This window comes from Equus quagga, chromosome 17 (assembly GCF_021613505.1).
Source record: "Equus quagga isolate Etosha38 chromosome 17, UCLA_HA_Equagga_1.0, whole genome shotgun sequence".
In the NCBI taxonomy this organism is placed as follows: Eukaryota; Metazoa; Chordata; class Mammalia; order Perissodactyla; family Equidae; genus Equus; species Equus quagga.
In genome coordinates, this window is record NC_060283.1 from 19462799 (window position 1) to 19479792 (window position 16994).

The following is a 16994-nucleotide window of genomic DNA, read 5'->3' on the forward strand; positions in this document are numbered from 1 at the left end:
GTGATGCATCATGAACCAGGGAAGGTCAAGTGACACCACAAGCTGGAAGAAGTGAGAAATGATTCTTCCTTAGTGTGTTCAGAGGGAGTGAGACTGCCAACACTGTGATTTTGGACTCTTGCTTCTAGATCTGTGAGAAACTAAATTTTTATTGTTTTAAGCCACTCAATTGTGGTAATTTGTTGCAGTAGATCTAGGACAGTAATATACCATGTAAATAGTCTTTTCATTAAAGTGCTTTTATATTGATTTTCTGCAATGAATTCTGTGTTTTTTGGGGGCAGCAATTTGGCATTGTTTTCTTTTTTTAATTTTTTTTTTTTTGAGGAAGTTTAACCCTGAGCTAACATCTGCTGCCAATCCCCCTCTTTTTGCTGAGGAAGACTGGCTCTGAGCGAACATCTGTGCTCATCTTCCTCTATTTTATATGTGGGAGGCCTGCCACAGCATGGCTTGATAAGCAGTGTGTAAGTCCACACCTGGGGTCTGAGCCAGTGAACCCCGGGCCACTGAAGCAGAGCATGTGAACTTAAACACTGCGCCACTGGACTGGCCCCAGCATTTTTTTCTTTTGAAAGAAAAACTAGAATATTTATCCTTTCATTCTAAAAACTGTAATAATGAAACTTCATATTGTAGAAATAATATTGTCCAAGAATGATTATTTCATATGTTTGTTTAAGAGTGTTTATTAAACATGTATTTGCTCAAGAATGTTTATTAAAAGATTTTTTTTAGGACAGTTGCAAACCATCAGTAAACTGATTGGGGTCTCCAGAGTAGTGTTAGATCTTACACAGCATATCATAAAGTCCAGTGGTCTTATCTTGACCAAGAGTCAAATAGGAGGCGTCCAGACATTCCCAGAGAAAAAGACAGGACTTTTCCAGGCCAGGTGTATATCAATTTTATCTCCACAATGGTAACAATTAAATTCAATACTTGTTAAGTTATTACATTAGTTTTCGAATGCTAAATAACAAATAATCACAAACTTAGCAGCTTAATACAACACAAATTTATTATCTCACTGTTTCTAAACGTCAGAAGTCTGGCATGGTGTGGCTTGTATCTCTGCTTAGGGTCTCAGAGCCTGAAATCAAGGTGCTGGCTGTACAGAATTCTTGTCTTGGCTCTGGGGAAGAATGTTTGATGCTAGGTTCTTGGAAGAATCCAGGTCCTTGAAGTTGTGAGACCAGATTCGCTTTCCTTGCTGGATGTCAGCTAGGGACAATTGTCAGCTCCTAGAAGCCAATGGCATTCTATGTCTCCTGCCTTCTTCTATTTCCCTCACCTTGAATCTCTGATATCTCTGGATATGTCTTTATCTATCTATCTGTCTGTCTATCTATCTATCTATCTATCAATCTATCTAATCTTTTTTCTATCTCTGGATGCTATACTTATATTTAAAGGACTTATGTAGTTATATTAGGGATAGCCTCCCTAATTTAAGCTCAACTGATTTTGGACCTTGATTACATCTGCAAAATTCCCTTACAATAATGCCTATGTGATTGAACAGCAAGGAAGAGTTGTGTGTATAGCAGGGAGCAGAAATGTTTGGCTATCTATAACTGTAGTTACCACAGTTATAAAATAAACAATTTCAAAAATCTGAAGAAATTATAAACATATATAAAAACAAAAATTAAATAAAATATTAAAAATTAGAACTTGCTAAATTTGATGGAGCAGTACTTTGAAAAACAGAGCCAAGTACCCTGGGACAAGTTGTACTGAGGGAGGACAAGGCAAACATGATCATACCTAAGAAGATGAGAGAAAATATGATCCAAGGAACTGATGTTATTTGTTTAAAATCTAAGAGAATTTTCCATGTATAACATTGAAACTACAAATAACAGAAAGAAATGCACAATATTCCAAGAAAATGTGAATTCTGTATGTAAATATGTAAATACATATATATATACATTCATAGTTCCAGTAAAAATCACAATTGCAACCATGACCAAATCAAAGTTTTGCATTGCTCAATATTTTAAAATCATTTAATTCAGTTGATTTCAAGAGTATTGTATTCAATGATCACTACAAGGTAGATATCATTTTAGGGGCTTGATATATTTTATCACAATAATAAATTGTTGATGACAAAAATAATAATAATTTTACAGTCAGGATTGTGTTAGTTAAAAAAAGAAAAGTAATAGATCACAGTAAATAAAGCATGCACATGTAATGGTGGGAGAAGCCTAATATGGCTATATTCCAAGGCCCAAGTAGAAGAATCAAGGGAAAAACATTTAAAAGGGTAGAGAAATGAAAGAGTCTCACACGCACAATTTTGGGTTTGAACATTCTCTAGTGAATATTAGTGGACAATTAAGTGATGCTGCTTTCTCAAGGGCATTCTTGTTCCCCGCCAAGATCTGGTATGGGTGGAAAGCTGGATGGCCAATGTACGTGAATCCAAGGGGTGATTGTCCAGAAGGATGGCTTTGGCCAGAATGGCTGGAAAAACTAGTTAGAGTGAGTGGTAAACAGAAGTATAAAGTTAAATATTAAGGTGGTAAGTGGAAAATAAATAAAACCAATAGAATAAGAGGAATGTTTTTATTTAAAGAGAATTTTGTATTTTGAAAGCACGTATAGCCTGAAATAGATATGACATTCAGTTATGAGAAAAAATATCAATCTCTTATTAAAACAAAAGTTTCGTACAAGTATATAGATAGATAGGTAGGTAGATAGATGTAAGCATACACACTTAAACTGTTCTATTGAGGGGAAAAAAGAAGCTATAACTAAATCTAGAAGAAAAAGTATAGCTTATTTTATGTTAATAAGAATTTTGATTTTCTATATTTAATTTAGAAAACTGTAAGACTCTGAGAACCAAGATTCAATGGATACTCAACATGTAAAGTTTTTATGTTCAAACTTTGCACTCAAATCAAAGCTAAAGATTTGGATTTCTCACTTTGATTGCAATAGGGGAAATTGAAAGCAAAATTTATACTAAAACATTTGGGTGATCATAGAACCCTATATAAGTACAGCATGTTTCTGTTAATTGATCAGGTAAATAACTGAAACTTATTTGGACCAAATCCCTTTTAATAATCAAAATGCTGGTTTATCTTTATTTATTTACATATGCTTTTATGATGCACTACAGAAAATAATGTATACTATGTTAAGGGAGATTAAATCTATAATTTTTCCCAAAATATACAGCTTTCTAGAAATGTTTTCTTATTCAGAATGGTAGAATTAAAATAGTAATTTACAAATGTGGGACTTCTCATTTCTTAGTCATCTTTCGATTTTTTTCCCTCATGGGATGGTTTGTTGTATCTTAAAATGAGAACTAAAAACTTCAAGCCAACATTTCAGTGTTTGATCCTTTGGGCAACTGTCTAATAATTATACTTTATAACAATTAATATTGTTAAGTTTGGATTTTCATATGCTTCATCTCAGATATATTATTAAAATAAAATTTTAATGAGAACAACTAAGTAATGGCTGATAGTGAGTCACTGCAGATTACATGGACTGGGCAGAGTTCCTGAAATCATATCATCTATGCAATGTATTCCATTATTAACTAGCCAACCGATAGGTCAAAAAACATTTATTGAATATCTACTGCATGATGGGATATGGTAAATGAAAGATCTTGAAATATAATGCCTGGTGGTAATTATCTTTCTTTGATTTTGATAGATGAAAGAAACTGAGATACAATTTCAGAGCAAAGTTCATGCAGAATAAGTACTATAGGTAAGGAAAGGCATATACTGTCCTTGCAAAAAGTTCCATGGAAGAGTTGCATTACGGAAAATTATACTTCCCAGTCCACTGGGAATTGTGACAGATATAAAAGTTTCTGCTGTAGGATTCTGTTTGTTATTACATGGAGTAAAAAGGCTCACTTTGCTCTATCCACAAACAAAAAATGAAAATTCATATTTCTAGAACGCTTCAATTCTATTAAAATACAAACCTACTAGTGCATGTTAAATGTGTTGATATGTTTAGGATTTAGCAAACACTCACCGTTGGACTCAGTTTTGCTCTTTGATGTTAGGCTATAAAGTGCTGGAATTTGAATGGAGATATGACACGTTATATTACTAATTCCTAAAACTCCTCTTGACAATAGAAAACAAACCAAAAGGATAAAAGACTAATTTCATTGTTTTTACAGATGGAGCACCAAAAAAAAAAAAACAGAAGCAAATCTCACTCTAATAATGGAATTTGTTCTTTGGGGATTTTGTTGTATTTTCAAACTCTGAGTATTTCTTTTTGTGAAGTATTTCTTGCTTATGTGATAATCTTCATGGGAAATGGCATTATTATTCTCATAGCCAGAGCTGACCAGGCTCTCCAAACCCCCATGTATTCTTTTCTCAGTAATTTTTCCTTCTTGGAAACCTATTATGTATCTATCACTCTTCCCAGAATACTCATAGACCTTTGCACCCAGAAAAGAAATGTGTCTTATTTTTGTCTGAGCCACAAAAATATACTTTCAGTTCATGCTTGGAAACATAGAATGTTTTCCGCTGACTGTGATGGCCTATGACCACTTCATGGCCATTTGTCACGTTCTGCCATATCCTCCTGTTATGAACCACAAGCTCTGTATCCAGCTGATGATGACTGGTTCTTGGATCAGTGGAGTTCCTGTTGAGATAGGGCAGACCTGTCAGATTGTTCTTTCTGTCATTTGTGGATCTAACCAAATCTATCACTTCTTCTGTGATATCTCCTCGATTCTCTAGTTGGCCTGTGGACACACTTTTCTGAATGAGATGTTGGTCTTTACAGTTGCTGTGCTGTTTGTTATTATCCCTCTTCTGTTGATATTTGGCTACTGCACTAAAATCGTCTCCACCATCTTGAAGTTGCCATTGGCAACAGGAAGATCCAAAGCTTTCTCCACCTGCTTATCTCACATCATGGTTATGGCTTTATTCTGTGCATCCAGGATCGTTACATTTTTATGACCCAAATCCAAACATTCTTCCAGAACAAATTTCTCTCTCTTTTCTATACCATTGTCACCCTGATGTTTCACATGATATACAATTCTGAAGAATAAGGATGTCATAATGGCCTTGAGAAAATGCTTACTTCAATTTTTAGTGCCTTCGTCCCTGATTTGAACTTATTACCTGTTTTCCCACTTAATTCTGCTGTTGTCTAATCAGAAGTTATCTTGTGGTTTACCTTGCTGCCTTAATATGGATTGATTATCATTACTTATTCTTGAACTTGCCGTTTTACATTAGAATTCCTGATATTAGGCTTATATCCCGAGTGGTATTTACGATAAACGAATTTTTCAGCAAATCTCATATTTAGTGAACTAGTCTGTCAGCCCAAATTCACTGCCAGTTTGAGACTGTTTACTGAAAACTACAGTCTCTTTTATCTTGCAATTCATGTTCTAATATCTTTTCCATGAAATTATTAGTGTATATCTTGGTTCCTCTCCCATTTATTATTATTTACGTAAACAAAAGATTTCATATGGAAAGCCTCTAGAGCATATTTGTCGAATGACTACAGAACATGGACGCACTTGAACATGTAAAAGGTTGTACCACAGAATAGTGTAGAAAAGATGGTCTTTTAGTAAATTATCTTAATTTAATTGTATAAAAATGAAGAACTTGACCCTTACTTCATATAATTTATAGAGAAAATAATTCCAGATAATGTGTAAACCTAAATATGAAATACAACATAATGAATCTTTCAAAGGTAATGTATATTAACCTCGTGACCTTGGTGTAAGAAAGATATTTTTACTAAATTTATTAACTGTAGTGCATAACACTGCTAAGTTGAACTGCGTTGACTTGGAAGCACTCTGCATGCAAAGCAGCTGTTCAGAGTGAAATTTTTCAACAGTGAGGGTTTAAATACATCATATATAAAGAAGTTCTGCAAATCAAAAACCAAGGAAAACTAGGACGAAAATTGACAAGAAACTTAAAGAGGGATTTCACAAAGAGGATAATCTGGATGGCTAGGAGAAAAAGAAAATAACTCATTAGTAACAGTGAAATGCAAATTATCCCTACTGAGAGTTTTGACACATTAATCAGACAGATGAAAATTAAGAAAAAACACCCAAAAAACTAACCACACTAGATGTGTAAAGGATGTGAATTAATGGCAGCTTTTATCACATGCTGGTGTTTGAATTGGTACACCACTCTAGCAGACAGCTCGACTTTACCTGGAGGATCTTACTCCTAGGAATGTACCAGCAGAAGTGCATGAGTATGTTTGCCATCAGACATGTCCAAGAATCTTCAACTTTGCATCATTCATAATGCCAAATTCTTATCAAATTAGAATGGAAATGATTGTGATAACTGCACACAGAAGAAAACCAGAGTGATAAAAATGAATAAAACACAATTACATACATGTGGATGAAGCATATTTTTGAGCCATAATCACACTGTCCATGTCTCTGCACATCCTCTCAGTTAAGGTTAAAAGACACTATTTGGAATGCCCATTTATTATAAATGTATATATACACATATAAATATATATATTTCATTGTTCCCTCTATTTCCTAAATTTTCGCTAATGAATATATCATGTTTATAATGAAAAGAAAAACCTGATACTCTATAATTTTTATGTCATGCTTCTATTTTTTCCTGAAACTAATTCAGAAAAATAAATTGCCTTTTACCTCAAAAAAAATAGTAATCAATAGCAAAAATATGGTTCAAGACTGGGGATACTACGCAATCATTTTGAAGAAATTAATGAAAACTTCTATAAATAGACATACTTAAAGCCAACGCGCATATGATTTCCAACATTTAAAACAAATGAACAACTTCCATTTCTTTTTAAGATACCCTGAGTCACAGCATACCAGTCTTCTTGTTGCAAGCACTAGAAAAATTTGGATAAATTATAAAATTCATATTTTGGAGGTATCATATAGCTGTGGGAGCAAAAGAATAGATGACAATACCAAACTTAAGACTCATTAAGTCAAAGAGAGACAATGCACATGATTATTCACAATTGGTTGGTTTACAATCTTTTGTAAGTACAAACTTGTGGCAATAGCATATTCCTGCATAACTTCAAATGTGTGCCAGTTTATTGATTGATTCAAAGAATAAATATAATTGTGATATTACTCAATGGTTCCTGCTTCCTCTCTGTATATATAATTACAAAGTTAGTGGAGGTGCACACAGCACACAGAGTGAAACATAGCAGTAAATATCTTCCCTACGTCTGCCCACAAACCTGCACACAGGTAATGAACACACTCCAGGCCATACCTGCTTTTCTAGGGTTACCTTCTTTATTATTTCTACCTGTATCTGTGGTCTCAGGCAACTTTTCCTGAATAAAACCCTCCTGTCTTCCCCACTTAGTATCCTACCACAAGATAATTATTTTATTCCCCCATGCACAATAAAATAAAATTTTCTGTCAATTATTTGTAGGAAAACTGCCTGACAATATAAACTGTATAATAAGGACACATATGCTCAAGATCATCAAGCGATGGAAGGGAAATGAAGGGTTGAAATAGGCAGTTGAAAGTGTGTGGGGAAGACAATTTCTGATACAATTCTCCTGAGGTGTGATAGTGAAAAATCATAGAGAAGTACAATAGGATTGTGAAGATACATAAGTAATTAAAAGTGAGATACTATGGCAAAGATGTGGGTCTATCCCCGAGTTGCCACTTTTTCCAATGTCTGTGCTGAGCAGGAAATAGCTTATTTGATCCTGGACTGTAGGCAGGAAGTATATGGAATGATGTTAAAGGAAATTTCAAGGGAGTTTGTACAGTGATAATCCATAGGATCTAAACTAAGAAAGGGGGAAATACATAAGTAGTAACATTATTAAATTAGAAGCAATTGCAGTGTTCATGAAAACCAATCTTGATATCCTGATGCAATTTAAAGAACAGGCATGGTCCATGAAGGTAAAATAAAAATCACATGCTAAATTTCCCCTTTCCACAGATGAAACACCAGGAAAAGACACCAGAAGAAAATCTAACTGAATTGATGGAATTTGTTCTCTTGAGCTTTGATGATGTTCCCCATCTCCAGTCGTTTTCATTTGGATTGTTCTTAATCATCTATATCAGTATCCTAATGGACAATGGCACCATATTTCTAATAACAAAACTGGACTCTGTTCTCCAGACATCCACGTATTTTTTCCTTGACAATTTTTCCTTTTTGGAAATCTGCTGTGTATCAGTTACTGTCCACGAATATTTTGACCCAGAGAAGAACCAGTTTTTGAGTCGCCAACACTGCGTAAATGTGCTGCATTCTTGTGCTGGGGGCCACAGAGTGCTTCCTTCTGGCAGTGATGCTTATGTCCACTACATGACCATTTGTAACCCTCTGTACTATATTCTAGTCATGAACAAAAAAGTTTGTGTCCAGCTTGTGTCTACTCTAGTCCAAATTGGGCTGACATTTCTGATTTTTTCTTTGCCCTTTTGTGGTTCTAACCTTATCAACCACTTCTTTTGTGACATCCTCCCAATACTCAGGCTAGCCTGGTGGGACACCTTTGTGAATGAAAGGATGGTCTACATAGCTGCTGTGTTATTCGCTATGATTCCATGTCTGTTGATACTTATCTCCTATGGCAAAATCATCTCCATAATCCTTAAACTGCCATCAGCTACAAGTCGTCCAAAGCCTTCTCAATCTGTTCATCTCATCTTATGGTTGTGGCGTTGTCCTTTGGATCAGGCTTTATTACTTATTTAAGACCCAAGACCAGTCACTCAGCAGGAACTGACAAAGTGCTTTCTCTTTTCTACACTATTGTGATTCCCATATTTAACCCCATTGTATAGTCTAAGGAATAAGGCAGCCATTATCACACTGAGAAAATTGCTATGTAAGAAATTTACTTCATTAAAAATTGAGCTATACTTGCAGGAATTAATTCCCTTATATTGGTATTGAAATTTCAATAGATATTTGTATTAAACAATGTTTACCTGTCTATACAATTGTAACTCTTTCCAAATTAAAAATTACTTGTATTGTTTTAATGTCTTAAATACACATTTATGTACATGTCATCAAACAGCAAATCATTCTATTGGTAATTCTATAACGTCATTGTGCAATGTCCTCTCTCAGTAAGAACTTTTGACAAGGATTAATGTAAAAACTTCCACTGTAATAGAGACCCTGTTGTATCACTTATGGGAAACCATATCATTCATTTCCATCGAACTGTAACAGCCATTTGAAGAACTAGGTATGCAATGGACATTAAATACATATATATAAATATATATATATTTTATTTTTGGTCTAGCGATGGCTCTACAAGAAATCATTTTATAGATTAAAAAGCCACCTTTCCTTAGGAATGTAGTGTTATAAATGATTTTAGTAAAGAAATAGTAGTGAATACTAAACATGATTTATGTTTATATCAATTAAATATTTCTATATAATATGGTCGCATGATTTGATAAAAATAAATGCTATTATTAAAATATTTGCATATGATAAGACAAGAGAAAGTCATGGGCATATTTTTACAATACATTTTCCCAGTGATAATAGTAGTGATGATAAATTTGAGGAAAGGAAATAAATTTTCATAAATATATCTGCTATGAAAACACAGAGATCATACACAGAATTGTATACCATATACACACACATTGGAAATGATCAGTAAAAATATGATAATCAATGATAATTGTGGGTATCTCAGAGTAAAATATTCTTTTTTCTACTGATATTTGTAGTTTATTACAATAAGTCTGTGTTATTCATGTAATTATGAAAAGTAAACAATAAATCTGTAATCATTGTGTATCAAGAAAATCATTATGGTCAATTGCTTGTTTTGATACAATTAATCATAGTTATTTTTAATACTTGTGATTATGTATTGAAATATTTGTGTATGTGGGTAACACATCTCTAAGGAACCATGACCTGTCACTACCACTTAAGGTTGAAAAAGAATGTGGTGAAGCTCGCACCTGTTATTACAACTTTAGCCCATAAGTGAAAAAGTGAGTTCTACTCACATGTATATATGGGCCTATCAGAAACCATAAAAATATTATGGGCATGATTGGAGATAAGAAAAGAATACAAGAAGGAGAAACATAAAACAACAACAAAAAAATCCAGGAAAATTTTCAAGCAGAAATTGGCTAACTCCTGAGCTATGAGATGTGGAATGGATTCAGACAGATATTTTGAAGTTCTTTCATTTTCATTGATCCTCCTGCCTAATATAGGGAAGAAAAAGTTGAGAAGGAAGAGATAACTAACAAAGGGAAAAACGTTTATGAAATATTAATTGCTCTAATGGATATGAACTAATCTAACTCTTTATAGAAGAGCAAATAAGAGCTATGTTCTTAGAGCTCTGTCATTATTTTTTTTGCTAGATAATGATGTCCCATAGCCCCTAAAAAATCTGTGAATAGTATCAAAAATTATTTTCTCATTTATCTAGACAACTTATAAACAAAAATCTGAGGTAATCACTTCTTCCAGTGGTAATAATATGCCAAAAATTTTGTACCACCAATTTTTTAAACACGATGAATATATGCAGCTAATATATGTGCTTTGTAAATTATCAATATCTTTATCATCAAGATAATCTTTTGTTCCTATTATTTGAATTGTACTCTTCCTAGAACGATTCAGAGTTCTAAAAAACTTACTTTTATTCTTTATAAACACAGACATTTATTTATGTAGGTACTCACTCTTGTGTGTGTTTGTGTATACAAGTTGTGTGTGCACTTAAGAGAACAAGAGTGCTTTCCTGGACAGACACCAATTGATAAGGCGAGAGACGGAGATCAGCAATATGGGTGGAAACTTTACACAGCTTGATTTTGGGAAGGAAAAATTTGAATGTATTTACAATTTAAATTTGTATTTGTAGCTGTGGATTCTTGGCTGTAAAATAGTATGCAGGTGTAATGGTAGATAATCTACATATGTGGACATAGAATAATACAATTAGAAGATAAAAGGAAGGTGATCTTACGGACTAAAGTAGAATTAGGAAAAAATAAATTATATAAATCATGGAACAAAGTTTCTGGAAAGATAATGCTGAAAGTTCAAAGATGTAGAATTGTTGAAATTTGCCATAATAAGCTGTATGCACAAAAGGTACACATATGTATGTATGCACGTTTACCTTCTGAGGGTATGGCAGATGATAGAAGATATGTAAATAGATAGATAGGTAGATAGATAGATAAATAGTTTGTATGTACATGTGCACAAACACATTTGTTTGCTTAATTTCTAGATGGTTTCATGCAACTAATTATATTTCTGATGGTTATAGTGGTCATATACATATACTGATATATATGATGTGTCTTTGAGGGGCATTATTCTAAGGAATCCAAAATATTTGGCAAGACAGTGAGCCTCTTAATTACTAACCAGGCTGCCCTATACATTTAGTTTCTATATCAAAGGTACATGTAAACATTAGAAAACTATTTTATATCCTAAATAAAATAAAAGGAAGAGATTTCAGAAAATCTTTGCCCTTTTCTCTTTAAGTGAGGTCACATTTACAATTGTAAGTAAAATAAGAAAAGTAACAAACTGTCTGATTTCTTTCAGTGTGATAAGGAATGATAATTGGAAATTTATTAGAAAAATATAATTAATTAATTAGAAAACATTTCTACAGGCTGATACTTTGAAACTCAATTTACTAGAAGCAAGAAGAGATCATAAATATGAGAAAATAGTATGATCTATGGAGAATTGATATAAAGCTAAACTATGTTCCACGTCTACAAATAATGACAGGCCCTGGAAGGCAGAATCCCGGATTTTTTTTTATGCATATCTTGAGAAGCCAAAGCAGAATAAACTCTGCCCAAAGGTTTAAAAGTACAGGGAAATCTGGAAGCTGTTATGGAAGGATTTTCAATGACATTAAGTTAATGCCAGAATAATTTCCATGTTTAAATATGTAGGCTTCGTTCTCAAGAAAACTAGATTTTGACGAATGCCTCCTTCTCCAACATTCTTGAGTTTTCCAAGACTCCTTGGAACCAAGATCATGATTATATTTCTGTGAGATAGTGATATTAGGCATTATTACCACTTTACAGGCAGAGTAGTTGATGCAAAGGATAGTTTACTTACTCAAGAATGCTCAGCTTAAAGTAAATTAGAAATAAAAATCGATTTTCTTGATTCCTAAACTAATGCTCTTTTCATTATACCATGTCATGTGCTTATCTAAGAGCAGAAAAATAGCGCTTCCACAAATATTGGAATTATCTTCAATACCATCATTATTATCACCATGAAGAATGCATTTAATTTTTGATATATGCAAGAAGATATGTGAGGTAGATTACGATAATTACACTCATACCTACATACAAAAACAAAGATGTTATAGGGCTTCATGTTAACTGATGGAAGGTTAAAGCATAAGCCCTTGAAATGAAAATTCTAATTTATAAACCAAACTTTACAATTAAAATGTAAGCCCTTATGAAGAGAAACTAATCTGAAGACTCAGAATATTTACAAGCATAATTAAATCTATAAAGTGATATGATTGTTAGATAAATGATACAGTCTGCAAGTATTAACATAAATTTTTAGAAATAGAGACTGAGTATCCCAAGTTGCACATTCAAAACAGAAAAGTGAGTGTTAAGTGCAATGTTGTTAAATTCCTCATCTTTTTTGCCTGTTAGGATATCTATGATTGACTAGTTCTGGATTTTATCTGTACTCTTTGGTAAATTTCAAATAAATAAGAGAAAGATACAATGGGCAAGATTAGTTACAGTCATTAATTTAAATACAACTTGTAGGTACATGGTATTAGGCATCTTCATTTTGTGTATGTTATTATTTGTGATATTAAGTAATTAAGTGTGAATCTTTGTTTTAACTTTTTTCTTTCTCCCTTTCTAAATTTCAAATGTGTTCTTTTAAATTAATTATAAGAAAAGTCATATATTTTTTCATTGCATCTTTGATAAATCAAGTAAGCTATAGCAAAGGATTCTGAGAAATTGGAAATTCATTTCAGAATCCAGTATGAAGCACAATGATGAAACATATTTAAAGCAGGATGATAGAACCAGGTCAGATATTTGATATTCAATTGCCATACACTCTGGGCAGAAGTGGGAAAAAATGATCCAGTTGTTCAGCTTCCTCTAGATACACATGGAAACATTTTCTTAATTCATATTGAGAAAGTGGGTGCAACTAAAGATTTTCATTTTATTTTTAAATTCTTTCATAATTAAATATTTGATTTGTAATTTAGTTTTGTGTTTACTCCTTCAACACATACCTAATGTAAACTTACCATGAAAAAGTGAACGTGTCATGAATATAAATGGGAATGCCTGCATAATATTTTTAAATATTTGACAAATTGTAAAGGCAAATCCTATTTCTTCTATAAATTCTTAAACACCATCCTAACAGTTTAAATTATCTGAGAATTTTAAAGTTAGATAAGTTTATAATATGTTGTGAAGAAGAAGATTTGTCCTAAAGACTAGCGCATTTGAAAATTGACTAATTTGCTTATGAAAGATGCGGTCATAAGTGACTTTGGCCAGGGAATCTAAAATATATCATAATTGTAGATAATTACATAATGATTGTTAATGATTACACCATCACTAAACATGGGTAGAGTGAAATTTAATTGTATTTCCGTGATAGCTATGTGACCAATGCATTGAAGAGCTACCTTTAAGATGCTCACACTGGGGGCCGGTCCAGTGGCACAGTGGTTAAGTGCACACGTTCCACTTCGGAGGCCCAGGGTTCTCCAGTTTGGAACCCAGGTGTGGACATGACACTGCTTGGCAAGCCATGCTGTGGTAGGAATACCACATATAAAGTAGAGGAAGATGGGCATGTATGTTAGCTCAGGGCCAGTCTTCCTCAGCAAAAAGGGGAGGATTAGCAGCAGATGTTAGCTCAGGGCTGATCTTCCTCAAAAAAAAAAAAAAAAGATGCTCACACTGTTCTCTTGAGTAATAACTTTTTCAGTGCTACAATCACATCCTTGTTCCTTAAACTATATATCATAGGGTTAAACATTGGAGTCACAATAGTGTAGAAAAGAGAGAGCATTTTGTCAGTTCCTGCAGAGTGATTTGATTTTGGCCTTAAATAGGTGAGAGTAACAGAGCCAAAAGATAAAACCACTACTATGAGATGGGCAGAACAGGTGGAGAAGGCTTTGGACCGACCTGTGGCGGAGGGCAACTTTAGGATGGTGGAAATGATTTTGACAAAAGAGCCAAGTATCAATAGAAAAGAAATCATGCCAAACAATACAGCAGCTACATAGACAAACATCTCATTGAGTGAAGTGCCCCCACAGGCCAGATTGATTAATGGGGGGATGTCACAGAAGAAGTGGTTGATTTGGTTAGAAGCACAGAAGGGCAGTGAGAACACCTGACATGTTTGTTCTATCTGGATGGGAATTCCACCGAGCCAAGCACCAATAGCCAACTGGGTGGACATCTTGTGGTGCATGACAAGAGGATGTGCAGAGGGTTACAAATGGACACATAGCAGTCATAGGCCATCACTGCCAGAAGAAATGCCTCTGTGGCTCCCAGAACAAGGAAGAAGCACATTTGATCGGCACAGCCCAGGAAAGAAATGCTTCTATCCTGAGTCCAAGGGTTCACCACAACCCTGCGAAGAGTGACAGACACGTAACAGATTTCTAGTGAGGAAAAACTTGCAAGAAAAGAATACATGGGTGTCTGGAGAACAGAGTCTACCCTTGTAATTATTATGATAAGACCATTTCCTGTTAAGACGAATATATAGATGAGAAAGAAAATTCCAAATAGGAGCACCTGGAGGTGTGGGAGATCAGAAAATCCCAGGAGAACAAAGACCACGACTGAAGATAAATTGCCTTCTGCTGTTTGGTCTCTGGGAAGCATGTGTGAAAATAAAGAATTCAATATGTAAAGTCACTTCCTCTGCCTGAGGAGCAATTTACTGAAATATAATTAGGTACATTGTGTTTCCAAAAATCACAGTCACTAAGAGTGAGTCCTATAAAAACATCTGAATTTGATGTTGAACTGTGGTAAAAAAAAAAAAATAGATATTCATTCTTTCACTAAAATTATCCATCAGAAAGCATTCCTAACAGAAATTAGGTATGCTGAGAGGAGGCTATATACTATTGTTACTGATAAGGAGTTATTAATATTGTATGTTGTTATTTGCCTTTGATGATAGGAATGTCAGAGTCTAATTGGAATAAAAATAAACAAAAAATAAAAATAATAAAATATTATAGCAAGTAATTTGACAATTTTGTTTCGAATGACCTTTTCCCTTGATTCTTTCGCATCTTATTTCTTTGAAAATAATTGCATTTATTCACATTTTGACTTGAGCTGTCTAAAATATTACTTGAGAGGTGGAATTATATTCAAAAATATGCTGGAGTATTGATTTTCCTGCACAAAACCTGATTTTTTAAATTCTAATAGCTGTTATATTCAGTTTATTTCAACTGAAAGGTGTCATAAAGAGCTGACTATCAAAGGGGAAACCAATATTTATCAAATCTCAAATACTGATTTTACATTTGAGTGCTAATTCCTGAAACACTTTTCGTTAAAGACTTAAGTAAAGGAAGATAAATCTAAAAGCATTTTCTGGTCCAGACAGAAAGCTGTGCTTCTAACTCTGATCATATGTTCATTTTGTGTATTTCTATCCTTTTTCACTAAAGTATTCTGTACGTTGCACATATGTCCCAATTTCTTATCAGGTTCTCCTAGAACATCCAAGTGTTTCCTGAGCTCTCTTGTCTCCCAACACACTTTCTTTCTCTGATAAACTGCTAAAATACATCTTACAAATCTTTCTGTGATACCCACAGCACACAGTTGAACTCCACAAGTGTTTGGGTCACCCAGTGCTTGAACAATTGAAACTTATTCATACTGGTGGCCTTGATGGTATCATTCCTATGGTACTGAATGAAGGATGTGCACTTATTCTAGTACCTGAGGATTGTATTTTAAGTATGTAGCTTCTTGAAGACAGACTTATGTGCAGGAAGGCAGGAAGAAACTATGTGAAATCAGCTTGCAAACTGTCAGGGCAGGTGGTGAAAGTGGGAAGCTAAAGAGCACCTGCAGAGAATCAACAGATATTAGAGCATGTGCGGACACGGTCTTATTTAATCCTCACAATGGGGCTGCGAGGCATGTGTGTCACCATTTTACCTATGAGTAAACTTCAACTTAAAAGTGTTATATAAATCAACCAAGATCACAGGAAATAAATGGTATTATTGAGATTTGAACTCAGGCTTGAACAACTCAAAATCCAAGTTACTTTTACTACAATAGGTAATACCAGGGGACTCTAGAATATAATGTTTGTATACTGTATTATTACTAGGTATCTAATGCATGCAGATAACTCAATAAGCATCTGATTTATGACTGGATAACAATTTACATTATTAACCAGCATGTACTATAGAGTCCAGCAATGATGGATGTGGGATACGCTATTCTCAGTATTGTGTCTTTTGTTCACCTCTCTCTCTCCCTTCACACCAAGGTCCTGTCTTAATTCTTTTCCAATATCCTAACAGATGAGAATTTTGGAAAAAGCAGAACAAAATAAAATTAGCAAATAATTGAAAAAGAAATTAGAAACTTGTAATCTACAACTGACGGAGTCACAAAATTGTTCAAATGGGATTTGAGGCAAGTTCTGAAAAAGAAGTACCAATGTATATTTTAAAAAAATTTTCCACACACAATGTGAATATCAAATGAGTTATTGCATGATGAAGACTTTGGAAATGTAGGAGGCAGAATTATTAAGTAATTTCTATCCAATATCTAATTCTTCCTTAAATGTTTTAGTATCATAAAATCTTTCCCTAATATGACAATATTCAAAATTTTCTCTGTG

At 33.8% G+C, this 16994-nt stretch overlaps 1 protein-coding gene and 2 pseudogenes across 1 annotated transcript; 2 read left to right on the forward strand and 1 right to left on the reverse strand.

The window, feature by feature from the left end:
* The first annotated feature begins 2401 nt into the window (after positions 1-2401).
* LOC124228563 (olfactory receptor 10AG1-like) lies at positions 2402-5144 on the forward strand (annotated as a pseudogene).
* A 2838-nt stretch (positions 5145-7982) lies between these two features.
* LOC124228566 (olfactory receptor 10AG1-like) lies at positions 7983-8975 on the forward strand (annotated as a pseudogene).
* A 5061-nt stretch (positions 8976-14036) lies between these two features.
* On the reverse strand, positions 14037-14986 carry LOC124228567 (olfactory receptor 10AG1-like). The gene is given in 2 exon segments (XM_046643095.1): positions 14037-14575; positions 14578-14986. Coding segments are annotated over 2 exon segments (948 nt in total).
* Between the last annotated feature and the right edge of the window lie 2008 nt (positions 14987-16994).